This window comes from Cavia porcellus, unplaced genomic scaffold (assembly GCF_034190915.1).
Source record: "Cavia porcellus strain 051 isolate PalLab524CR breed Dunkin Hartley unplaced genomic scaffold, mCavPor4.1 scaffold_15, whole genome shotgun sequence".
Lineage (NCBI taxonomy): Eukaryota > Metazoa > Chordata > Mammalia > Rodentia > Caviidae > Cavia > Cavia porcellus.
Window position 1 is genome coordinate 67,636,806 of NW_026947498.1, and position 26,481 is coordinate 67,663,286.

General features: G+C 34.8%; 1 protein-coding gene across 7 annotated transcripts in view; it reads right to left on the reverse strand.

Annotated features, from left to right (window-relative positions):
- Iqcb1 (IQ motif containing B1) overlaps positions 1-26,481 on the reverse strand; it is a 54,612-nt gene that overhangs the window by 9,100 nt on the left and 19,031 nt on the right. For all 7 annotated transcript variants that reach the window (XM_003469304.5, XM_063225069.1, XM_013151812.3 and 4 more), the window contains 6 exons: positions 25,576-25,675; positions 17,715-17,893; positions 15,683-15,792; positions 14,013-14,122; positions 7,107-7,249; positions 5,410-5,558 (listed from right to left, as the gene is read on the reverse strand). In XM_003469304.5, coding sequence (XP_003469352.1) covers positions 5,410-5,558; positions 7,107-7,249; positions 14,013-14,122; positions 15,683-15,792; positions 17,715-17,893; positions 25,576-25,675 — 791 coding nt within the window. The remainder of the gene's footprint in view (positions 1-5,409; positions 5,559-7,106; positions 7,250-14,012; positions 14,123-15,682; positions 15,793-17,714; positions 17,894-25,575; positions 25,676-26,481) is intronic.

Sequence of the window (26,481 nt, forward strand, 5' to 3'; positions counted from 1 at the left end):
TCACTTTTTTCTATACAGTAAGTAATAAAGATTGACAAAGGAATTAAGCATTGAGTTCTAATCTCAATTCTTTCTTATAAACTGTATGATTCTGGGCAAGTTACTTGATCCCTATAGAACTAATTCTATGTCTTTAGGAAATTTGGACCCTACTTCTACATGGCCAACAGTATTATAAACATCATAGAGTACCTAAAAAAGCACTGGTAAATGAGAAATTATTGTAAAACAAGGTGCAAGGCAGCTGACAACATATGAATGTACTTTATGTTTTTCAGAACAGACTTCTAGTAAAATTTTAAAAATCTCATAACAGCCTTGATTTGGGACATATTTGAAATTACTCTTCCCATTTTTTCACTCTTTTTCTTTCTTTGTAGTTTTTTGTTGTCATCAAAGTTGCACATTCATACTTTAGAGCAATGGTTGGTAAATTATGGCCCATAGACCAAATTAAGTCTACTGTCAGTTTTTCCACGGCTTGAGAGTTAAAAATGAAGTTTTTTAAAAACATGGTTAAAAAGTAAAGAATATTTTGTGACGTGAATCTATATGAAATTCAAATTCAGTGTCTGTAGCCAGGCATGGTGGTGTGCCTCTAATTCCAACACTCAGGAGACTGAGTGTCTTGGTTACTTTTACTTTCCTCCCCTTGCTAAAATAAAATACCCTATGCCCTAAATGAAGGAAGGGAAGGTTCATCTAGCTCACTGTTTGTAGAAGTTTCAGTCCATAATCAGCTGGCTCCCAGGCAGGGTGGACGGCACAGGGGCAACACTTCAAGGCAGCAGCCAGAGCAAAAAAGACAGCCAAAGCAAAATTGATTTGCTTGATATTGTACACAGGCCACCTCCCCCACTTCAGGGCAGGTGTAGCACTCATAAAAATCTCCTTGCCCTCCTTTGCACAGGATGGAGGGCATTTACAAAGTAAGAACTCTGTTTCCTGCTGAGTTTCTCAGCTAAATTTGTGAACCTCTCAAGTTGTCACAATGTATCAACCATAACACTGAGGCAGGAGGATCTCTGCAAGTTTAAGGCCAGCCTGGGTTACATACTGAGCAAGCCCGAACTATGCAGTGACACCCTATCTCAAAAACAAACACACAAACCCAAATTGAAGGTCTGCAAACAATGTTTTTTTGGAACATGGTTATGCTCAATTGTTTACTATTATTTATGGCTTTAATTTGAGCTGCAAGTGTTGAGGAACTCTAACAGACTACAGGGTCTGCAGAGCCTCAAATATTTTATATCTGACCCTTCCCATTGAAGTTTGCTGGTATAAAATTCTATTGTTTAAAGTTTATTATACAGAATTAGTATCAAAATAATTATACTGGTCCCCAGTTAACACCATTTCCAACCCCAAAGAGGACAAAATTAACTTTTTCAGGTTTTTCCACACTTAGCTTTTTGAATATATGATTTTCAAATATATGCATTATCTACTGATTTTCTCGAATTGAAAACAGGATTTAGCTCTTTCACTGCTTGTACTTTTTATATTCTAACCATCCAATATCACTGTATTATAGTTTTAGCTGGTTCCCTGTTTTTGGTACCGGGGATCAAACTCACGACTTTGCATTTGCCAAACAGGTACTTACGCCACTGAGCTAAATCCCTGGACCTGCCGGTTCACTGTTTACATAATTATTATTGTATGAAGACTTTAGAATCATATATTATGAGTGCTTTTCCTTCCCTGCATACTTATTTTCTCTGGAATTAATACTTATTCTTGTGCTTAGTGGAATTTTTTTGAGACAAGACCTTGCTATGTAGACCAGGTTGGCCTTGAACTCATGGCAATCCTCTGCCCTCACTCCCAAGTGCTGTGATTACAGGTGTGTACCACCAGCTCATTTGTATGTAGTTTCTGTATATTTAATACTGACTCTACTTCTTAAACTATGCCTTGTCAAGACAGTAGAAAATATCAGGCCTTCTACCAGACTAATTTTCCTAGATATCTGTTTTCTGGGGTTTTCTGATCTGACTATACTCTATGCATGTAGCTTAACTGTCTCCCTATGGTACATTTAACATCATCTAGTTAACTTCTTTGCATCTATTTGTTTCTTGGATTCCATGCTATCTTCTTTCCTGAGTCATTCCTAAGACATTTTTGTTGGGAGCTGTTGAAGCTTGAAGTTGACTATGTGTACAAGACAGGAGCATGCTCATTCCGAGAACAAAGAATGCCTGGGGCAAACCACATGAAGAAGCTGCTTCAGCCCAGAGAACACCTGGCCCCAAAACAATCTAAACAGTGGGTTGCTAGGACAACAGGGTGTCATGTGACATTAAGTTGCTAAAAGGTTTTAATAAACTGCCACTGCAGTGAGAAGCCAGCAGTTTGCTCCCATCAGGAGGATAAGGACTCCACCTGACCCCAGCTTTGTCTTTTCTTGTATTTCTCTCACTTTAACCCTAAGAACCTCGGGAGCCACCTGGGTTGTGGTAGATTTTTAATGCCTAAAAATGTCTTTGGTAAAGAGTAACATAAAAGATTATAGAAAACAAGGAGATAGATCTTTTGCAAATGGGAATGAGACTAAGAGATGGAGAAGGGTGATGGAAGAAGAGGGGAAAAGGATATAAAAAGAATAAATTTGTGCTATGTGGACATCCAGGAGTATGGCAGAATGATGAAAGCAGAGAAGAAGCCTCTGAGATCTGGTGTCCAGATGCTGGATTACAGTAATGTGAGGAAGAGGAGAGGGAGGGAAGTACGTCTTTGGGACAGGCAAAAGATCCGAAGCAAGAGTGGAAGACCACTTAGAGTGAAGAGAGACACTTCAACGCAGCAGGAGGAGGCAGCAAATGGCACTTTCTCCCTGAGCCCTGATTCACAGAGTGGGAGGGTGGCTCAGACCTAGAAATAAATGCTGACTATGGTGACCCACAGGCCATCTGATGTTTCTAAAATCTGGTGGGTATTTTACATTTAGAGCGCTTTCAATTTGGACTGGTTAACATGTCAAATACTCCATATTCACACGTGCTTAATGGCTACTGTATTAGTGCAGGTGCAGAGTGTGCTTAGAAAATAATGCTTTAATATGGCAAATTAAATGCTTTAATGTGGCAAAATGTGTCCTTTACTGAGCATTGCCCTGTTCTAATTTTCTCTACTACTTTTCTTCTTCTTCTCTCTACATGCTTACATTTTCTTTCTCTTTTCCTCCTTTGAAAGTAATCCTCGTATTTCCTTTTCCATTTTGCTAGCTTTGCTTTGACTTAACAGTTACTTCTACTAGTGAGAGGCAAAAATTATAAATAAGGCCTGTATCTTTTTGTTCTTACTTTGTGGACAAATACTCCCCTTTTGTGGATTTGTTTGAGTAGACATGAGGCAAATGCAACTAATTTTTTCCTTAGGTACCAATGTAAATTGTGGAAGTCAAAATAATTTTGCCATCATAGCCCCTGAAATATTGTTACAATGATCACTGCTCGTCTAGGGAATGATAGACAAACTGGGGTATCACAGAGGATGCCTTTTCCAAGTGTTGAGCTCATCTAAATCAGATAACGTGGTCAGTCAACATAATAAAGGCCCAGCTAATTCCCTGACAGGACAGTCTTTAGAAAGGAGGTAGCTAGCTGGGTACTGTGGTGCACACCAGTAATCCCAGCACTTGGGAGGCTGAGGCAGGGGGACTGCTGTGAGTTTAAGGCCAGCCTGGGCTACATAGTGAGTTTAAGGTCAGTCTGAACTACATAACAAAATCTTGTCTCAAAAAACAAAACAAGGCCTTCCTGTGAACCAGGCCCTGCCAGGCAGAACAGGAAGAGACTCAGCCAGAAGACAAAGCATGCCTTCCTACGAGCTATGGGGGATTTTCTCCTGTCTTATTTTTGAAACCCAGTATTTTATTCTGTTTTACTTTTGTTTTATTTCTGTATCTGGTAAGATAAGCAACTATTGTGAAGATAACAATGTTCAACCATTGTTAAAATCCTATCATCTGTTTTGAAAACCTATATAGCTGTTCTTGTTTTTTTTTTGTTATTACTGTTGTCGTTTTGCTTTTGTTGTTGTTGCTTCTTGATTTTTTTCCTCTTTAAAATAAAAAAAATCAAACAACAACAAAAAAGAGGTATCTGCAAAGTAAAAGTATTAGAAAGAAGGCAAAGGTCCCTCTACAGGAAGGAAAGTCGCCAATCTTGATATTAACGGGTCTTAAATATCCTTATTTGGTAAAGGGTAAATATCAGGAGTATGTGTGATTCAGTGATTGTGCAGCCCTTTTTGCTACCTTTATAGGCTAAGATTCTCAGAAGAGCCTGAAGCAGAAAGAGTCAGATATCTCTTCTAATTTTTCTAGTAGTTATTCTAATGTGTTGTTAGATGATTTTATTAATATACTATAAACTATGAACCCACAGAAAATATTTAAAAGCTACTATGAGGGCCGAGGATTTAGCTCAGCAGCGTAAGTGCCTGCTTGGCAAGTATGAAGTCATGAATTTGATCCCTGGTACCAAAAAATAAAAATAAAAGCTATTATAGTGAAAAACTGAAAACTGACCAAAAGTTCAACAATAACAGGTTGTTAAGCTAAATGCATGAATATCTGAAACATGTTATATTATACTACTTTATAGCCATATATAATAGAACAACTGAATATTGGAAAACTGGTCATTTAACTTGAAAAAAAGCAGCCTATACTATGCTTCACCAGGTCAATAAAATATTACTCTGCTATTTTGCTCATTTAAGAACAGTATTTCACAAGTCAAGAGTTATATACTTGTCTAATTATATCAAGTACTTAATTTATACAATTAAAATTTAATTTATACAATTAAAAAATTCAAAAATGATATGCTGCATTTACATAAGATGTTGGAATATTAAAAAAAAACTATTTCCACAGGTTAGGGCATCTGATCCACACAACTGAGTAAAACGATAGAGTCGACCTCTACTCATACATCAAGCACACCCTGAGAGCTGATGACAACATTAAATAAGAAATAGTTTCTTATTCTTATTGAGGAACTAGCAGCCCCAGTAGTAGAGGAATAAAGTTAACAGTAACAGTATTGCAATTTGGCAAATGATGTGGTGAAGGTTCTACAGTAGTCCTAAGGACTGAGTGCTTATGAGCTTTATTTTCCTGAGGAAAAAACTAATGCTTAAGAAATCTAATTAACTAGGGGCTGGGGATTTAGCTCAGCGGCATAAAGCACCTGCCTTGCAAGCAGGCAGTCGTGAGTACGATCCCTGGTACCGATAAAAAGGAAAAAGACAAAAAAAAAATAAATAAATAAATAAATAAATAAAAAGAAATCTAATTAACTTGACCAAGTTTTTCAACAGGTAAAGAGCAAATTCAGATCTGAACCCATGTTGGCTCCTTAGCTACAGCAGTTCTTGCTATAGCAGACTCACTGCTCTTTGAAGTATGACAGCTGCTTTATGCTCTGTGAGACATGGCCTTTGTTGGTGGAACTTTTTTCTTTGTCTGTACCCTCTCCAGTGCTTCTGGATTATCAGTGCTGATTTCTCTTCCAGCTTCTGATTGTATTTCTCCACTTGACCTAAACAAGATAACAGATGCTACTGTAACATTTTCACTGCTATGTTTTCTCAAGTTCTAGAATCAGGACAGAGGTAATAGTAACAACCTTGTCTTTTAAAAAAATTTTTAATACTATCTCTGATTTCCTCAATCTTATTATTTTATGGTTCTAAGATTTAAAAAAAAAAGTTTTCCTAGATTATGCAAACTTCTTTAGAGATAATAGTCCTAAAAACATTTTTGTGGTAGGGTGGTGTAAAAAGGACTGAAAATTCAATCGTAAGAACATTTTTGAGGAAAAAAGTCATTAGTATATCGTTAAGAAATCATTTGGTACCACCAGAAGGAAAGGGCAAGGTATGAATATGTTATTTATTCTACCTTGTATGCTTTTAAGTGTTTCTTTAGTTGGTTCCACCCATGACTTTCTTTTTACTTTCTGAGAGTTGGCTCATTTATAGCTCTAGGTTCACAGCTGCTAAGAAATACGGTAGTACCAGTGGAATTTAACAGGGATATATTTGAAAGACTATAAAAAACTGATAGTGGAGGTGAAAGGGAAAGCATTTTAGGGCCTTTCAGATGGAAAAAAGAGTAGATGGTTTGCACCACTGTCTGAAATGAGAAATAAAAAATCTGGGAGCAAGATGACTTTAATTTTAAGATGTCTTTGAATATTTAAATAAAACTATCCAACAGGCAGTTGGCTACAGAGCTGTGCTGACTAATAGAGTATACAGTGACAACCAGTGTCTACTTAGATTTACAAAAAAAAAGTAAAAGTCCAGGTCCTTAAATGCATTAGAGAAATTTGGAATACTGAATAGTGATCTTAGCCACTGGCTACTATATTACATGGTGCAGACCTTTTGTTTATGTAAAAGGTTCTATTCAGTGGTCCTTCTAGATGGAGCTTTAGGTGAGGGGGTGAGATATAAAATGCTAAGCACTCAGCTAACCAAATCTATGGCTATGGATGGGATATACCAGGCAGCATATGAGAATAACTGGATATGGAGGAACTCTGGAATGTAACTCGATTTAAAGTAAAGGAAGAGAAATAAGGGCCCAGTGAAGTGTTCTGAGAATGAATAATAAAGAAAAGAAGTAAAATACCAAGGAAAAAAATCTTGTAACCAACTAGCCATCCCAAATCACACTTTATTATTAATTTTAGCTTAGTCTTCACAGGAGGCAGGTGCTGCTGCAAGGCTTGTACTACAGAATAAGTAAAACTCTGATGGCAGAATGTAGCAATGCTCTAACTTTTCAACTAAATTCAAGAGTTTATGTCCCAGACACTAATTTTTAAGTATAAATTTTTGTTTCACTAATTTATACTTAAAAGAAGAAAAGAAAACATGGGAAATAGCTCATCATTAACTAATAGGTCTGACTTGGAAAAAATTGTAACTTGTTTTTTTTATTCAAGAAGTTTAATAAGCTTTATCTAGAGACAGAGAAAGAGAGAAAAGAACAAGGGAAAGATAAAAACAAACATCAAGTAGATAGGAAAAATGTTTATTTACATTCTTATACTTGTAAGGTTGATACTGCACTTACTCACCTGGATGAACTATTTCAAGCATACTCAGCCGTAATTCTCGGGAATGTCTCATGGCTCTCTGCCTTTCAAGTTGCAACTGCAATCTGAGATTCTTTTCTTCTTTCTGCCTATTTAGCTTTAGCAACGCCTTTGTTCGTTTAGATCTGTGATGGAAACAGTGATTTTTAAAGTTACATACAATGTCACAATCACATGTCCATTCAAGAAATGTAGGAAATGCTTATCTATATAAGTAATCAAATAAAAGTAGACAGAAAAAGTTTTAAAAAGATGATTCCTGATGTTGTTTGGGGTATAATGAAATATACCATCATGTACTTCAGCTGTGCAAGTTTTCTAGAGAAATACTTGGATATATCCTTCAAAAATCTGAAAAAATAGTTTAAATTTTCTAAGGAAATAATGAAATACATATTCACAGATTTATGTTCAAGGATCTCTCAGCATAGTTTTACAACAAGTTGAAAACAAATTACTTTTTCTATGACAAGCAGTTAGATATATACTGATTCATCATCTGGTGCAATTCTATGAACCATAACTAAATAAATTTTCAAAGAATATTTAGTGACATGCAATGGACTGTCAGGTGAAAAGTCAAGAATGAGATTCAAATTGTGTTAAAAACTTGTATTTTCTTACACAGAAAAATAAATGATTAAAAAATTAAAAATTTCAGTAGTCACTGCACGGTATTTATTTTCTTCTTATATTTATCTATCTCTCAATAGTGACTAATAATAAACATTTTTATCACTAGTTAGGAAACTTTTCATATGACCACATTTATCATTTTTATATTCTCTGCTATTACTAAGTTTTTTAAAACCATTCAAACTCAGTTTTTGTTTCTTACACCATTATTATAAGAACACAAAGAACCAACAGCATCAAAACACTTTGACTCTCCTTGGAAAGAAAAACCAGGAAGATGAGAGAACAGATTATACTACTTATTTTACTTTGATCCTTCATTCTTTTCTCCCTCCTCTTCTTCCTTTCCTTCACTCTTCTCTTTCTTCTCTCTCTCTCTCTCTCTCTCTCTCATTCTCGCTCTATTTCTCTCCTAATGCTAGGGATCAAACCCAGGGCCTGTGCCTCCTAGACATGTGCTTTACTATTGAGCTACACTCTCCTAGTCCCCATAGAATTAATTTGTATGTGTTTCCTTCAAGAGCATCTTCTTGTATCTTTTTCCTTTCCTTTTTCCAATCGTGGTAACTTGGTTAGATCTCATATAGTTGTAGTTAGGCTTTTGTTTAGAAAACAGAAACACAATGAAGTGCAATAATTCTAATAACAATTATAACTTAAAAAGAAACCTTTAAAAAAAACCAAAGCACCCATTTTGCAGCCCAATGTGGTGGGGCATGCCTGTCATCCCAGCACTTGCCAGGCTGAGGCAGGAGGATAGCTACAAGTTTGAGGCCAGCCTGGGCTACACAGTGAGTTTAAGGCTGGTCTGCCAGGCAGGTGCTGTGCCACTGAGCTACATCCTGGGCCTATGGGAAATAACTTAGGTACACAGGCTATGAAATGTAGAAAAAGGAAGGAAGGAAGGAAGGAAGGAAGGAAGGAAGGAAGGAAGAAAGAAAGAAGAAGAAAGCAAAAAAAAGAAAAGAAAGAAAAAAATGTAACATGAAGATGGATGTGAGATACAAACTAAGAAAATAAAAGCGGGGTCTATGATTGAAATAATAGCTGTAAATTGTGTGCTTCTTGGATCCATATACTTTAGTTTCATGCTTGAAAACATTTACTAGGAATTGAGGTGATTTAAAGAGTTGTTTCTTCCATTTAATTACATTCTAATTATTCTGCTATAAACTCCTATAATCACTCAAAACTGAAAAATTATTTTCCATCTGATTTCTCCATAAGAACAAGTAGATATCTGACCACATGGTTCATGTATTGCAATTCTAAAAAGGAAGTATGATGGGCAGTTAAGTTAGAAAAAAATTATCATAGTCTTGTTGGGGACTACAAATTCACAATGGTTAATTTTGCATATTTCCCTATGTGATAAAAGGGAGGTTTGGGATTATTGGTACAATCCATCTGAGATTTCCCATTAACTCTTCTAAGCATAAGGTTATCTATGCCTCCTTAAGTCATCTCAGGATTGTACTCCAGGACAAGGTATTTCTACCATAAGATCATCTATGAACTCTTACATCATCTCAGGATTATACTTCAGGACAAGATCCTTCTTAGCATATGATCATCTACACCCTTTTGAGTCTGAATCTTCTGATGAATTGCAATCTTTTACTAGCCCACTTACCACTGTACACACCTAATAAATAGTGGTGGCTCTGGGAGAGGAAAAAGTACAATCCAGGGGACACTGACTTCCCAGCCACTGATGCAATCCTACACTTGTCCCTGTTTTTTATTTTTCTTGTGATATTCTTAAGACAATTAGGACTCTTGGCTGGGCTCCTGAAATAGTTTGAGGGACTAGGCTTTCAAGGAAGTCAGTGGGAAAATGAAAACATCAGAATTGTGGTTGGAGCTGCATCCGAACAAAGCTGTGCCTCAAAATGAAGGCGCAATGGTTAGTCCTACATGCCTCCTAATGTATAAGCAGTAATTTGGAATTATACTGTAATTAGCACCAGGAAGTTCAGCTAGGAATCAGATACCTAGTTGACTGACCAGAGGATGCATTCCTTCCCCAAAACTCCATTGTTTTTGCTTTGTACCATTGCTATGTGTTTATTTCTCTATTGGATCAATATTAGCTAAGTAGCTATACTTGTAATCCTATAGATTGATTATAGTTTGACCAATGTTGTACCCACATTGTAATTTTGCTGTATACATTACCCCCCACAAAGGGGCTTGGTGGTAATTCACTTGCAGGACCCCTCCTATCTCTCAAGAGCTCTCTCTCAATAAATGTTTCCTATTCTTAATTTCTACTGTTCTTTTAAAATTCATTTTTTGATTTCATGGGACACGAACTCAGTACATCTGATACCTAACAGGTTGGGAGCTATATTTGCCCCACATCAGAAGGAAAAGATCAGATATTATATCAATAAATACTGAGTGACTGCTGCCTGCTCAGTACCATGCCTCTGTCAGAAAAGCACTACACTCTTAACAGTTTAGTTTCCAGGAGAAATCAAACAACTAAAATATCTAAATATCAGCAGCATGATAAAGGCAGGTAAATGAGGGGTTGTTTTCAAGATTAATGGATTTCATTTAGCTATTTCAGAAACAACTGCTAAGGAATAGAATGCTTAATAGAAAATAAAGTTTCTAATTGTAAGAAATGACTAAATAAAAAAGAACCTCCGAGAAAGTACCTTAGCAAGAATTTAACTATAAATGAGTGCCTGTTGCTCAATCTAAGGAACACTGATCAATCTTGTCACATAAATATGAGCGGTAGGTATTCTCTCTCCCCTAAGAAAGCAAAGAAAGAGAAATAACTCAGGCAATAACCTGTCAGACCACAAAGATGCAGAAAGCCCAATTTAAAAGGAAGTAAAAGAGATTTACATAAATTTTTAACTATAGATTCTAAGGATAGTAAAGTCTAGAGCAAACTTGCAATTAAAAAATTAAATATAGCCCAATAGATGAAACTGTACCACAGTGTACTCCAAACTCAAAAATACTGGACAGGAGACAAACATATAATGTGAAATAAATCACTGTGGATTTAGAGTTTATCTTTTAAAATGCAACAGCTAATAACCAGTCTGGTTTTGTTATAGGAAGAAGGAAATGAAATATCTGTTTTAACATAATGGGACATTAATTAGAATACCACAGATATATTTCTAAGTGGATAAAAGTTGTAAATCTGGAATACTGGTTCCTAGTCTCTCTTTTTCTGTGTGTGTGTATTTGTGTGTGTGTATGTGTTTGTTGAGTATTTAACAAAGGGCCTTATCTTGGTTACTTTTCTCTCATTGCTGAGACAAATTAGCCCATACCCAAAGTTAAAGGAGGAAAGATTTATTTAGCTCACAGTTTGTGGAGGTTTCAGTGCACAGTTAGTTGGCCCCAAGGCAGGATGGCATGGAAGAGGGCATTGCAAAGGAGAAACATTGCAAAGGAGAAACAGTTCACGGCAAGCAGGCAGGTGACAGCAAGTAGCAGGTCTAAGAGACTTCAGCAGCTTCTCTGTGCCCCTTTTAAGTTCCATCTAGGCTACTGAGATTAGGGCAGGTCTCACTGCCTATACACCTGGAATTCTTTTATTATTGTTGTATTGTTTTGGAAATAGGTCTCCTTATATAATTTACGTAGGCTTTGAACTCACTATGTAGTCCAAGCTGGCCACAAACTCACAGTGATCCTTAGGCTCAGCCTCCCAAGTGCTAGGGATATAGGCATGTACCACCATTCCTGGCTCTGGGATACTTTTAAATTGAAAGAGAAAGTAAACAAATTGGCAACTACTATAGGACTAAACATTAATGGTCTGAATTCTTGGTGTATGGGAACATTTAAATGTAAGAGGACAGACAGCTGAGGATGACAGCAACTAGAATTATAAGAAGGCAATACCCAGAACATCTCAGACTTGTTTTTGTAGTAGGGATCAAACTTATGATCTCATACTTACCAGGTAGGCACTTGAGCTGCTGAGCTAAAGCCTCGCCCTTTAGTCACTTTCTAATAAAGTAATATATACTTGTGGTTCTGAAATTATTCATTCTTTATTTGACCACAAAAATGCTTTTAAACATTTAAAAAAAAAATCTTGTTAAGATACGTGGCAAATTTCAAGCAATGCCAGATGTATAATATTTGCCTCTCATGGGTGCAATTTATTTAATGCTTCTATTTGTCTAGATTTGATATTCAAGGCAGAGAATGTATCAAATGCACTTTCATCTTCACATTTTCTAAGTTCTAGGTGATATGCTAAAAAACTACCATTTCAAACATCATCTCAATCTTGTAAGGCTAACAACCTACTATCTCCATTTTATAAATCATAAAGGTAACTAAGGCTGAGTGATGTGGAGCAACTTGTCCAAGGTCCCTGGGCCAATAAGCTGCTGAAGTTGGACACAAATGCAAGTGTCCTAAACTCTCCCCACACCTTGGTCTCTCCCTCCTCATTCATCCTTTTGGATGTATTAACCATTTGATACATGTTTAAAAAACTATACCAACCAGGGCCAGGGATTTAGCTCAGTGGCTCAAAGCACTTGCCTGGTAGATGTAAGGTCATGAGTTCGATCCCACGTACCAAAAACAAACAAACAAAAAACCTACACCAAAATCATATTCATGCCAAATAATATAAATAAGCAACTTTCAGTCTTCCCTGAAGAAAACTTTCATCAACAAATAGGACATCCACTAAGGGACATAGTCAAATGACTTCAGTGTTTTTAATTCTATGACAAAATAGTATTGTGAACCCCAAAGCTATTTTTAAAATGTTTTTGTAACTGAAAAATGCAGCTGCAGGTACCATAAAAGTAGTTTCTGTAACATACCAGTTTCATTTTAGTGAACTAAAACTTGACTACATGAAAATACCACCTTTGGGATGGCTCTTCTTTATCATAAATGACCTACAAGCTAATGCTGAATGTTGCATTCACTGTTTCCAAAACCTGTGAGAACTTGGATGAGTTACTTATATCAGAAAATGGGCCTGTGGTGACCATGAGAGTTTCTTTCAAGTGTCTTGGCAAGTTAGTCTCTTTGAAGCCTGGGGTGAGAGGAGGGATTGCCTTACTAAAGTCACTGTGAATCTCTCAGCTATTTCAAAGGGAGACCAAAGTGCTATCCCCAATGCCTAGACAGCTGGTTGGCCCTTGAGACTCCCTTTTAAACCACAGTGATAAGTCAATAGCTGCTATCCCATGGGGTTCCACTAGACAGAGCTTAGAGGACTTAACATTTGAGTGTTTCTTTCTACACTGTATTTTACTTTTTTAAATTTTAAAATGAAAGAAGAATAAAAACGATGACACAGAATTTCAAAACAACATAATTGGAACATAACTGGAGATTAACAATGGTTAATATATTACATATTGTTATCTTCAAAGTACTTGCTCAGATTACAAGATATAGGCATAAAAATGATCAAATAATTAAACATTGGAAGCACAAACCATTTTTTGATGAACTAACAGAGATTAGTAGTATAGTTATCTAACTGATATGTATATAATCTTTTCCCTTCTTTTTTTTTTTTTCTTCTTTCCCCTATCCCAGCTGTTCTTTCCTTTTGAGCAGTATTTTCCCTTTTAACTATTTGAATATTTTAATAATGTTAAATTCTGGACATTCTTTGAAAGTGCTGACTGCATTGAAAAAAATAGGACACTAATTTTAAAAAAGTAGGCCATAAATTCAGTATTTCATTTTCAGACAACTTAAAATAAATGACAAACTGTCATATCTCTAGGTCTATATCAATCTACACTATATGCACACAGGAAAATCAAGTTAGCACATTTAACTTTTACATATTCATACATTTTTTATAATAATTATATATGAACACACACAAATTATTGATTTTGAGTGTTTAATAACATAAAAATCATTGGCTTTGTCTATAGACTTAGCCCACAAACTAATCTTAAAAAGTAGACAGGAAGGGCCGGGGGTTTTGCTCAGGGGCAGAAGCACCTGTTTGGCAAGCTCAAGAATATGAGCTCAATCTCCAGAACCAAAAAAAAAAAAAAAAAAAAGTATACTGGACATGTCAGATGCCTGCTTTATATTATCCACTAGTTCTGACTGGAGTGCTGGTACTCTGGAACATATGGATTAGAATAAATGCAAGAAAAAAGGGGAACATTAGGAAGTTGAAAAGCAAAATGGAAAAAAAAACAACGAAAACTTAAGGTTTCAACTGTACTTCAGTAAGACTTACAGATCACCAGTCCCACCAAAAAATGTTTTTACCTAAAACTCCTCTGCAAAGCAATCACAGCAGATGGAAGCTTCTTAAGTCTCTTTCTAGTCTGGAAGCCCTTCCAATAAGCTTGAATCAAGCAAGCTGCTTGATGTAGTTTCTGAAATAATTCAACAGAAGTAAGTTAGAGGAATCTCTGGAAAAGCTTTTAAAATATATAGTTTACTTCTTAAAATATCAGGCAAGTATCAATCAAATCCCACCTCTAACAAGATGGGTAGGGAAGCAACACTAAGATCCCAGGCTCAGGACAGGGAAGGCCTAAGAACTACAGCTCGTCACCCAAGAGAGGTTTGTTAATGTTCAGTTAGACAACATCTAAAACATACTCAAAATATCATCATGTTAGCTCCAAATTCGGTCTAATTTTACTTCCTTTTCAAAGATTGAAGAGCTTTGCCTAATCTGTCATGGTTTTAGATAAATTTTTATCGCCTCAGCAACTCCGATGACCTTTTGTGGGTGGTTATTCAAATCTGTTTAGTTCTCTATATTTTTGGTATGCTGTTTTGTGTCTGTTCAGCCCTTGCACAGTGTGGAGATTAGTCTGAGCATTGTAAAGGATCACACAGGAGGGATCTCTTTCTCTGCTCTGTTCTTTCAGGTTGCCCCATCATTCTCCTGCCTAACTAGATTTCTTTCTTTCTTTTTTTTTTTTTGAGATATGGTCACACTGTGTAGTTGAGACTGGCCTTGCATTCACTATGCAGCACAGACTGGCCTCAAACTCATGGTGATCTTCCTGCCTCAGCCTTCCAAGTGACAGGATTACAGGCATGTGTCACCACACCCAGCTACCTAACGAGATTTTTTTCATGGTTTCTACTTATAGTCTTAATTGTATTAACTTTTTGGTTTGGGATTTTAGATAAACACCTTTTATTACCTTTGATAAATATCTTTTATTATTTTAGATTTAAATGTGTTTTTCCCTATACGTGTGGGAAAATAGTAACTTGCGGACTCAAACTTCTAATTTTTTTTCTTTTTTTTTTTTTTTTTTGTCTTTTTCCTTTTTATCGGTACTGGGGATCGAACTCATGACTGCCTGCTTGTAAGGCAGGCGCTTATGCCGCGAGCTAAATCTCCAGCCCCAAACTTCTAATTTTTATTAATACAGTTTCTTACATTGAGGCAAACCGCATTATTGTTGTACCTCAAAGAATAAGACAAGGCCATAAATACAGTTTTCTATAATTAGACATTTTTTTAAAGGATTGTTTTTGAGTTTTCTTTTTTTTCTTCTTTGAGACAAGGTTTCACTATACAGTCAGGCTGTCCTGGAACTTGCAGTGATCCTCAGCTTCCTGAGTGCTGCGACTATAGGCACATGCCATGACATCGGCTACATGTCTTATAGACAAAAGAAGAGAAATATCAGAGATGTGGATTTCATGAAAAATTCTAAAAATTGATGTGGTTGAATCTATAGTAGTTATAAAAGAAAGACTAAAATTATGGGAAGGTTGAATGGAAGAAAAATGAAAAATCTTATAGATGCTTTTCTAGGAAAGCATTTTGCTTAAGTATTAATAAAAAGGAATATTTAATGAAAAGTGAGGTTCAATACAATCAATTGGCAAGTACTGCATAAATCATGATTTTTAAACTTTCGCAGGTGTACTGCCAAAGCAAGCACATTATTTTTAAAATTTAATACCTGTTCTTCTACTTCCTGATAGATCTTAGGGTTTAAAAGGCCAATGAGCTGTTCAAATTCTTGACTGAATTCTGTCCTAATTCCTTGTGCGATTAGTTGATTTCTGAATCCTGAAATAGAATAATAAAAAGTACAATGATTAATAAAAAAATACCGTTTTCTCATCAAATCAGTATTAATTTGAACTTTAAGAAGTCTGGTTTAGAAATAAATGAACACAACAACAATCATATGATCTCTCTTTTTCTCTATAAAGACTTTGAGGTTGAGGTCCTTTGTATAATCCTCAGTCCTGAGAATTCTCATGTGCTTGCATGTAAGACTTGATATAAATACATATCTAAATAACCTCTTTAATAGAACAAAAACAAAAATATAAAAAACAAGAGAGGCAGTAGAATCACTGTAGTGAATTAAAGAGTACAGATAATTTTTTTCTTGACAATAAATACCTTAAACTGAAACATTTTTTAAAAGATAGATCCTTATGAACACATATACATACTCAGTATATGCCTACCCTATAAATGCATTTAAACAGGACAGTAGACATTTTAATTAAGATAAGCTACTATTAAATAAACAAATACACTAACATATAGTTTTGGGGCAAATCATTAGGTTTCTGAGCAAATACAGAAGTGCCCTAGAATCCTACATTTTTATCCCAAAATAACAGAGTAGTAAAGGAAGAAAGTAAGTACTATTTCTAAGACATGTTAGAACAGTATATGATAATATATTTATTAAATATAAATAAGTAGATAAAATGATCTTAATAGTGTACAGTTGGGAAAACTGCTATATGAGCTTTTCTACAATATCTTCTTTTTAAGATCCAAGCTCTTAACAGTATTGATAACCTCAAGAATCTTGAATAACCTGAGTAAGTTCTTCTATAGAGATATTAATCAAAGAAAGAAAGAAGGATTAGGTAAAAGTCCTTTGAAATGAACTCTTTTGGACATTTACCTTCAGTTGTAACTGCAGAACTGAAAAATGTTTATCTGGCATAATATCAAATAAGAGTCCTACTACTGGTATTTCTCTCCCTTTATTTCTAAATGTGTATGATAATCACTGATGCAATCTAAGTTACTAAAATGCCTTTAAATCATGAGAATGATTAAATGGCCATTCTCAATGTTTAGGTATTAAATATGTCATATAATTTTTTAAAGATATATAATATATTCCCTTAAGTATAAGAAATATATTTCCTGATAATGCTTAGTAAAAAATGTATTACAATTAATGCAAGGCTCCAGTCAGCAAATAAATAAAACAAATATATAATTTTGCTTACAAGTTGGAATAAATAACTACTTAAGTGATCTTGGGTAAGTTCTGTTTTTCCATGCCTCTTATTTTATATCTACTAAATCAGAGAGTCAGAAGTCAGAATATATGCCATAAGGGTTTTTATAAGCATTAAATATCTCAATACATGTACAGTATGGAGAACAGTGTTTTAATACATAGGAAAGGCTCGACTAAATAAAAGCTGTTGTATAATAGTAAAGCAATGGATCTTTTCATCCTCAAAATTTCTGACCTTTTTTGCATATGTGTTTGATTCTAAAGGCAAGGAACATTTTGTTAATTTTTACTTTTTTTAGGAAAGGCAATGAAGAATTAAAGAATAATTTAATTGATATAGACTGTAAGGTTACCCAACTCTTAAGCACAGTTTTATTTTAAACTATCTTGATAAGGTCACTGATCTGTTTGGTCCATGTTGTTTTTCCCTTTTGGTCAGTATTTTACTGTAACATATGGTATATTCATATACAACCTTTTTATCAAAGGGGGGTAAATATTTATTACAACTTCATCAACAAAGTACCACATGCTTTCTGTTGAGACATGAAGATAGATGTGCAGTCTTTTTTTAAAAAATGGTATCTGTTGTAATATGTTTTATCTCACAGTTCAGTGACTCACTCTTCAAAATATAACACTTTTGTGTCATAGAACACCAGTAAAATTTTTCTTTTGCGAACCCCAAGAAGAGAAAGTATGTGTATACTACCTTTGTAGCGGGTACTTAGTCTCAGCGCAACTAAAATGTCCTGATGGGATCGAGCTATCAACAGTAGCAGCTTCACAGCAGTGCTTCTTATGAACGGACTAGGGCTGAGTAAAAACTTGGAAATAACTTCATCTAAAATTGAATGCAGGATGTTCCCTTCTATTCTGAGTAGATCACCACTAATGGAACAAGGAAAAAAGTATCATTATTAATTATACAGTTATCACAACAAATTCAAAATAAAAGATTCAGCAACTTGATGCCTCCCTGTGGCCTGATCCAAAAAGGCAGCCACTTTTAAAAATACAGTTTGGTTGCAAAAATACATCATATTAAATAGTTAATACTTACTGAATTCATACTGTGTACAAGGTGCCATGCTAGGTACAACAGAGAATACAAAGCAGCCAAAGAAACTCCTCAGGAAAACTCTAAAGTATTAACAGCAAGTGATTTAAAGCGTCAAGGTGCTGACTGTGACACACATTTATAATCCCAGCACTTGGGAGGCTGAGGTAGGAGGATCGCTGCAAGTTTAAGGCCAGCCTGGGGAATATAGTAAATTCAAGGCCAGCTTGAACTACATAGTGAAATTCAGTCTTGAAAAAACAAAAACGAAACAAAAAGCTTCAAGGCAACAATAAGTAAAATCACAAGCAAATATAGAGTTGATTATTAACGATGTACAAAGATCATATGCTTAGTTTAGGAAGAACTTCACATTTTCTTCACTATTTTCTTCATTACATTAACAACTTTGTCTTACATTATTGAAGTCATAAAAAATTACCAAACACACAAACTGAGTGTTCTTTCACTAACTCCCTTACGAAGTTATGTGAGTGTACCTTTGGCTATTAAGATATCATACGTTAAGTTTGACAGTACTCAAATTAGTTACTGACAATGACAGGTAGAACAAATACAAATAGACCTACTCAACAGGAATGCAAATGATTTCTGTGCAGTAGAAAAGGTAATTCTAAAGGCTATTATAGGTTAGCCTTTTTTCTATGACTAAAATTTTAATGTCTATGAAAAAATTCATTTCTACAGTCCTATGATAAACCAACTCTATCAATCTCCCTTTTCAAATTCTTTTGCACCTGTATAAGTATCTTACCAGTCTCATTAACCAATAAATTGAATAAGAATTTTGACCAGTTAGATTTAGTATTTGCATGAGCCATACTGTTAGCTTTTTGAAAGTTATACCTTAGCAATGACCAACATGAATTTAAGAGAAAAAGAGATCAGTATCCTAACCTAAATTTAAACATCACAGAATTGAACGACTTTAAAAGTTATCTAATCAAAACACATGGGAAGCTCCACAACTGTTTCTAACACCTTAGTTTTAATGCTAGTCCACAGGCCACAGATTTTCCTGTCTTTTGCATGATTTTGTGTCATTATACTATTCAACACTCATGTAAAAAATATGTCCATTTCAGAAAGCCTTCCATACATATCCCTATCATATTACTTCTATTCTCCATATACTAGTTTATTTTATATTGTAATATATAATGTATATAATAATTAGCTTAAATATTTTTCAATGCCCTGCACTTCCTAATCCTTAAAAAAATATCCTCTTCAGGACACTAACTACCATCTTAATTGTTTGCTGTCTTCTGATACAAACTTCCCTGTCTTCATTTCCTTGCTTCTCATTCAGTTCTCAAATGACTGCATTCTTTATTACTATTTCATTTAACTGCCTTTAATAAGCTCACTTCCTTTATATATCTTCTCCAACATTAAGGCATCTACTTACCATTAAGTGCTAGTCTTCTGGGACCTGTTTCTACCAGATCTCTACCCACTCTGCTTTGTGATACACTGTTTTTTGGTTCCCTTTCATTCTCTGCCCATACATTTCTGACCATTCTTTTCAGTTTCCTTCATGGATGCCCCTTCTCTGGTACAATATTTAAAATTTATTCCCCAGCACTCTATTTTCAACATATGTATTTTCATATTCAATTCATATTTCCCATTGTTTATGTTCTTAACTATCAATAAGCTCCTAATTTGGAAATCTGTAACTCTAGTCCAGATGCCTTCTGTAAGTCAGTTACTAACTCACCTGCTGAGGGACATCTGAGTGATTTCCAGACTTTAGGTATTACAAATAAAGTGAAAATGAACATTTATGTACAAGTTTGTGTATATACTCTTATTTTACTGCCTGCTTGAGTGTCTTTCTCAACATGACACTGAATTCATCACCTGTCTCATAAAACCAAGTCTTTATACAAACTACATACTACAGTCTGTTGAATCACCTATAAAAAAACCTGCTGTCACTCTTGACTACACATTTCATCTTATTCCATATCAGGATGCCATTTTTAAAAATAGCTTTATTAAAGTATATATAACAAACTGAAGATATTTAAAGGATACAATTTGATCGGTTTGATATTTTAACCAAAATACACTAGAAAATGAATGTATCCAAAACATTCTTTAGGCTTCTGTGAAGTTCATTATAGTTTTTCCCTCTGTGCCCTAATACTCCCCTCCCCACTCAGGCAACCACTGACCTGCTTTTTTTCACAACAGTTTGTAATTTGAGGAATTTTACATAAAGGGAATAATACAATATGTATACTTTTTGTCTAGCTTCTTTCAATCAGCATTATTTTTATATTTATCTGTGTTGTCAAACAAATAGTTTACTTGTTTATTATTGGATAGTATTCCATGATATGGATATGTACACTTCATTCACCTACTGTTTGACATCTGAATTGTGTCTAGTACCTAAGCATTATGTAATAAATAAAGTTACCATGAACATTTGTGTGCAAGTCTTACGTGGCTATTTTCATTTCTCTGAGGCAAACATGTAAGAGGAGAACACAGATAATATGGTAGGAAACTGTAGGCTACTAATAAATGGCCAAGGTATTTCCCATAGTGACTGCACATCCCCACCAGCAATCCTTCATTTCCTAGTCAATAGTTGATTTGGTGTTATAAATGTTAGGCACTTAATGAATGTATAATGGTATTTCTTTACTAATGATCTTGCCAAAAATCTTTTCATGCTGAGTATTTACTATCCATGTATCTGCTTTTATTTAGTATCCAAATATTTTGCCCAGTTTTCAAATTGCCTTTTAGTAAATTTTGACAGTGCTGTATATTTTCTAGATTCAAGTACTTTCTGGTTCATTACAGTGTCTTGGAAGAACAGACTTTCAAAGTTTTGATGAAGTCTAATCATTTTTTTATTTTGTGAATTTTTACTCTGGTGTACTTTGGATATATATTCTTTCCTAAGAAGCCAAGAAATTTTGTTCAAAGATTACAAGGGTTTTTAGACTATTTTTCTGCAAAAACTTATATTTTATATTTTACATGTAGATCTTTGCATATTGATAGCCAATTGTTTCAACATCTTTTCTCCACTGATCTTTATACTTCTCTTGAAAACCACCTGTCTGTGTAAATGTGAGTCTATTTCTATATTTGGTTTCACCGATATATTTGTAAGCCTTTGTGCCAATAATACATTTAAAAATCTTTATGCCTTTATAAATAAGCATCAAAATTAGGTAGAGTTCTCTAACTTTGTTCTTAATTTCAAAGTTGGTTAGGCTATTTTAAAATCATTTGATTTTCATATGAATTATAGAATCTGCTTGTCAATTTTTATAAAAATGTGATTTTGATTGGGATCATGTTTATCATATACATTGTATCTTCCAATTTACATGTTATTTCATTCTATAAATGTCTTAGTTTCTAGTGAATAACTCATATTTTATACTATATATTTTATATTTCATTGTGTTAATTATAATTTTAAAAACTTTAATGTCTGAGTGTTAACTGATACAAAAATATTTCTGTATTGATCTTGCATGCTACTGCTCTTTTCAGATTCACTCACTTTTTTTAGTACTGAGAACTGAACTCAGAACCTTGTGCTTGCCAAGCAGGCACTTGTTCTGCTGAGCTATATTCCAAGCTGAACTCATTCACTTTTAGAAGTTTCTTTAAAAAAGAAAAAAAAAAAAAAGGAATGGATGTTAGAGTTTGTTAAGTTTCTTCCATCCCTAATGATACAATGATACGGCTCCTTTTATGATTTGTTGACATAATGAGTAACACTTACTTTAGGATATTAGACCAGACTGAATTCCTGAGATTATCCTACATTATTCATGATGTATTAACTTTTTAAAATATTGTTGGATTTGACCTGCTAAAATTTTGTTGAGAATGTTTTCATTTACATTCATCTGTATGCTATTTCTTACAATGTCTTTGATTTTGGTGTCAGTGGGCAATTTTAGAATCAGCCAAGTACTTTTTCCTCTTCAATTTTTCTAGAACAAAACATTAAATTATTTCTTCCTAAGTGATTGGTTGTACTCTTTTTTTTTCCCTATCATTCTCTCTATAGGTCTATTAATTTCATACATCTCCTCAAAGATTTATTTATCTCATTTATTTTTTGTAATTTTCATTTGCTATTCTGTATGCGAATTGATTTTAGTTTCTTCTTTGTATATGCTGGTTCTTGGGGTCTTTGGGGTATTCTACCAATGAGCTACATTCCCAGCCCTTTTAAAAATTCTTTTACTTGAGATAGGGTCTCAATAAATGCCTGAGCAGGCAAAATTCCAATTTATAAGCCTCTGATTCAGCCTTTCAAACTACTGGGATTACAGGTGTGCACCACTGGGATTGACTTCTGCTTTGATTTTTACCATTTTCTATGGTTTAGAATTTAATTTTTCCTTCTTTTCGTAGTTTCTTAAAGTAGAAGATGAAGTCAATGATTTGAGTTTTTAAAACTAGTTTAGTGATTAAAAAAAAGAAGTTCCCTTTGTTTTAATCAAAATGCATCCAAGAGGGCTGGGGATATAGCTCAGCAGCACAGCGCTTGCCTGGTAAGCAGGAGGTTGTCTGATCCCTGCTACAAAAAAAAAAAAAAAAAAAAAAAAAGATGCGTCTCTTGTTTTCTCCTGCTGTTTTCATTTCTGTCTACTTTCACTGCTGTTTTCATCTTTATCTTATTGGTTATGCAGATGTATGTTACTATTTTCCATATATCTGTAGGCAATTTCTATAACCCTGTTCAGTTGCGATACTTTGAAATGGTTTAATCCTTTCAGTCTCGCTTTTAGGATTGGTTTGCTCTGGAATGGGGCTTGGTTTAATGCTAATAATCCCCAGTACCAAAGTGAAACCTTCTTGAATATGCTAGCCAATGCCCCCATGATGTTTTCAAGTTTGGCAGTTGCCAACAGGCACTACCTCCCAGTCTCGTGTGAGCTGCTGGCACCGTTACTTTTATCCTTTCTGATGAATGTTCTCCTACATTGAATAGTTTTTTTTCACACATATGTGCTCATTTAGTACTCTACTGCATATATACTTCAAGTGAACCCTTTGAAGATCTCTGGTATAGTCCTCTCTTCTCTAGTATTTCATCTTGTGAGCTCTAGAGATCTTATTCTCCTAGATTCTCAGCTGTCTCTCTCCAATTTAAGCTGGGACATTCTTCACTATATCCTAGCCTAGAAATGCTTTCAATACTCTGTCAAGGCAATTGTGAGCTTCACTTTTGCTATAGTTTGGGTCTTGACTGTCCTTGGTTCCCAGGATGGTGCTATTGGGAAGTGTGGGAACTTCTGAGAGATCAACTCTGTTAGAGGTCCTCAGGTCTTTGTTCTTGAAGACAACTGTGGGACTTGGCTCTTTTTCTGTCTTTTGTTTCCTGACCATGAGGTGATTGGTTTTGTTCTATTATGTACTTCTGCCTTGATGTGCTTCTTACCACAGACTGAAAGCCATGGGGCCAACGGATCAGGGACCACAGCTTCTAAACTTTGAGCCAAAGTAAATCTTTTCTAAGTTTCTTATCTCAGGTATTTTGTTATAGTGCCAGAAAGCTGGCTAATACAACCTCATTCATATCTCTTCTCTGGGATCATTTTTATTCATTCATTGATATTCAGTACTTTGAAAACAGATATTTTTGGTTCCCGTGAGAGTAAATCCACCCCTATTATTACATCTTAATAAAAACTGGAAATCAGGGCTGGGGATTTAGCTCAGCCGCATAAGTACCTGCCTTGCAAGCAGGCAGTCGTGAGTTTCATCCCCGGTACCGGAAAAAAGAAAAAAGAAAAAAAAAAAAATTGGAAATCAAGTCATGATGATTTTAATTCATTGTTTAAAAAAAAATCCATTCCCCAGGTGCCTACCCGGGGCCAAGATTTCATTTCTTCATTTGCATTGTTATGGTTGCTTCCTCTAACTGCTGCTTTTGTCTAGAGTTCTGTTCTCCTTGCCTTTTCTCCACAATCACCACAGTAACAAAATTGAATGTAATCTGACCATTTTCAAATACTTAAAAAATCTCCAATGCCTACAGTGTAAGATGCTTTTTTGTTAATATGCACATAAATTCTTTATGACTTAAGTATCTGCAGAACTTGCTAGCCACCTCCAACACTGAACCTTTCACCCAAGCAATGGTAAACTATCTCTGCCTTTCACCAGAAGCTTGGTGTTTCCTATCTTTGTACTTTTATTTATATTATTGTTATGCTCTATGCTTATTGCCCTAGTAACCTGAAGCACTGACCACATTGTTATAAATTAGTTATAAATTAACTGAAGCTTCGCCATACTGTTCTGTATGCATCATCACCTTAGTAACCTGTTTGCTGTGTCAACCATTGTTCCCTTTGTGAGAGACAAATGTTCCTGGAATTAGCAGACCAAGGGCTGTAACTTAAAAAAAAAAGGGGGGGTGGGTGGGCTAACCACCAACTGCAAAACATCTCTGACCTCAAGCAAAGGGAAACAAAGGCCTTCCTAATTCCTGCTCTGTCACGTCACTCGGTTACTGTGCTATAAAAACCTGTCAAAATTCTGACTCAGATGCACAGCTTTGCAAACTCCATCTGCTCTGTGCCGCTGGGTACCAGCTAAAATAAAACACTCTTTTACAGATGTCTTGCCTCGTCCTCCCCCCCCCCCCCGCCTTCTTGGTAACAGACAACATCACAGGGCTTGTTTTTTTTGGGGGGGGTACAACAATTATTATTTCTGCCTAGAAATTATACTTTCCCTTCATCTTCTCTAGCTAATTTATCTTCCTTAAAGCTTCATCTCAGGTGTTACCTTTTCAAAGGAAGCACCTCCCCTCACTTTGGGTTGGAAGTTCCTGTAATACTTGTGGACAACTTTAGCACTGCAATGAGATATACTATAACTATGTTCATGTGCTTATCTCTTCCATTCTATTGTAGGATCTTTAAGGTTTATAGCACAATCTGCTTTGTAAGTGCAATGACAAACAGTGCTTGGCACTTAGTAATTACTTAATAAATCCATATTGAAGTGAAAAAATGAATTATTTCATCTGTGTACATTATATCTTTCAACTTTCATCTGAGCAAGTATTCTTTTATACTCTTCTTTAGTACTTATCATAATACTGAGCCTGTTGTCTGTTAAATAACTATGCAAGCGTTTTTATAGTGATCCCAGTATTTTTCTTCAGATATCATACCAGTTCACAAAGTCTCAGATTTAGCTTAAGATCTTTTTAATTTTACTGATATATGTTCACAATACATAATAATTACATTCATCCTGGGGAACTGTTATGGCTTTTTTATAAGATATGATATAAGATATCATATTTGAATAAGATATCAATTTGATATTTCTAACTCTTTTACAATATTTTACACAATTATTTTTTTCTGAAAGATAATGGTAATAGAACTTAAATACCATGTACAAGTCATATGCAATTGCTTTTAGCAAAATTAGAATAAAACTGCTTAGGTTTCTAAACAAAAATAAATAACCAAGTCACCTGTTGATTTGTAATATATTCTGTAGCAGAGTCATGACTGCAGATCCTATTTGAACATTGTCAGTTTGCAGTAAGTGTAAGAAATGATCACTCTGTAATACTAAAAGAGGAGATAAAAGAGATTAAAATAAAATTCCTATAATAACACAAGTGGGATTTTCTCCTTTTAAAACTAAACCAAAATATGACCATTTCTGCTAGATTTCCTTGTTTTGTATGCCATACAATTAAAGATTTTTAAGATATAGGCAGTTTTAAATAACTATCATTAAGAGTTATTCTATCTTACAAATGTAGTCAAACAAGCGTCTATAAATACCAAGGAAATAACTTATCTGTCTTTAAATTGAAAATAAAATAACTTATTCATCCAATCTCTAAATTTATCTAGCAATGAATTTTAGTGTAAAAATAATAATGAGCCAGACCCAAGCCTCACTCCGTGAGTCAGTGCCATCTGCGGACTGCAGAGGGAGAACCTGGCCCCACAGGACGGAGATCACACTCCAGAAATCATATTTTTATTTTTGGAGGGGGATTTGGATTTTTCTTTTTTTTTTGGTTATGTTAACTCTGATGGTACAAATAGCTAATTAAAAGATAGCAAGACACATTATGGAAGCCATTATGTAGTTACTACTGGCTTGTTTTTATCTTCTTTATTGCATTCATTATTTTGTTTTTATTGTTTGTATTCTATTCTGTTCTGTTCGACTTTAAAATGTCCAAAGGTGGTATCTGCAGCTATTTTGAAGACAACAAAGGAACTGTGGTAACTATTATTGATTTCATAAGGTTTGGAAGTCCTGTATCACTTATTCTGGTTTATTTCGATTGATTTTATTATTTTATTTTCCTTGTTTTCCTGTTTAAAAATTAAAAAAAATGAAAACATTAAATACAAAA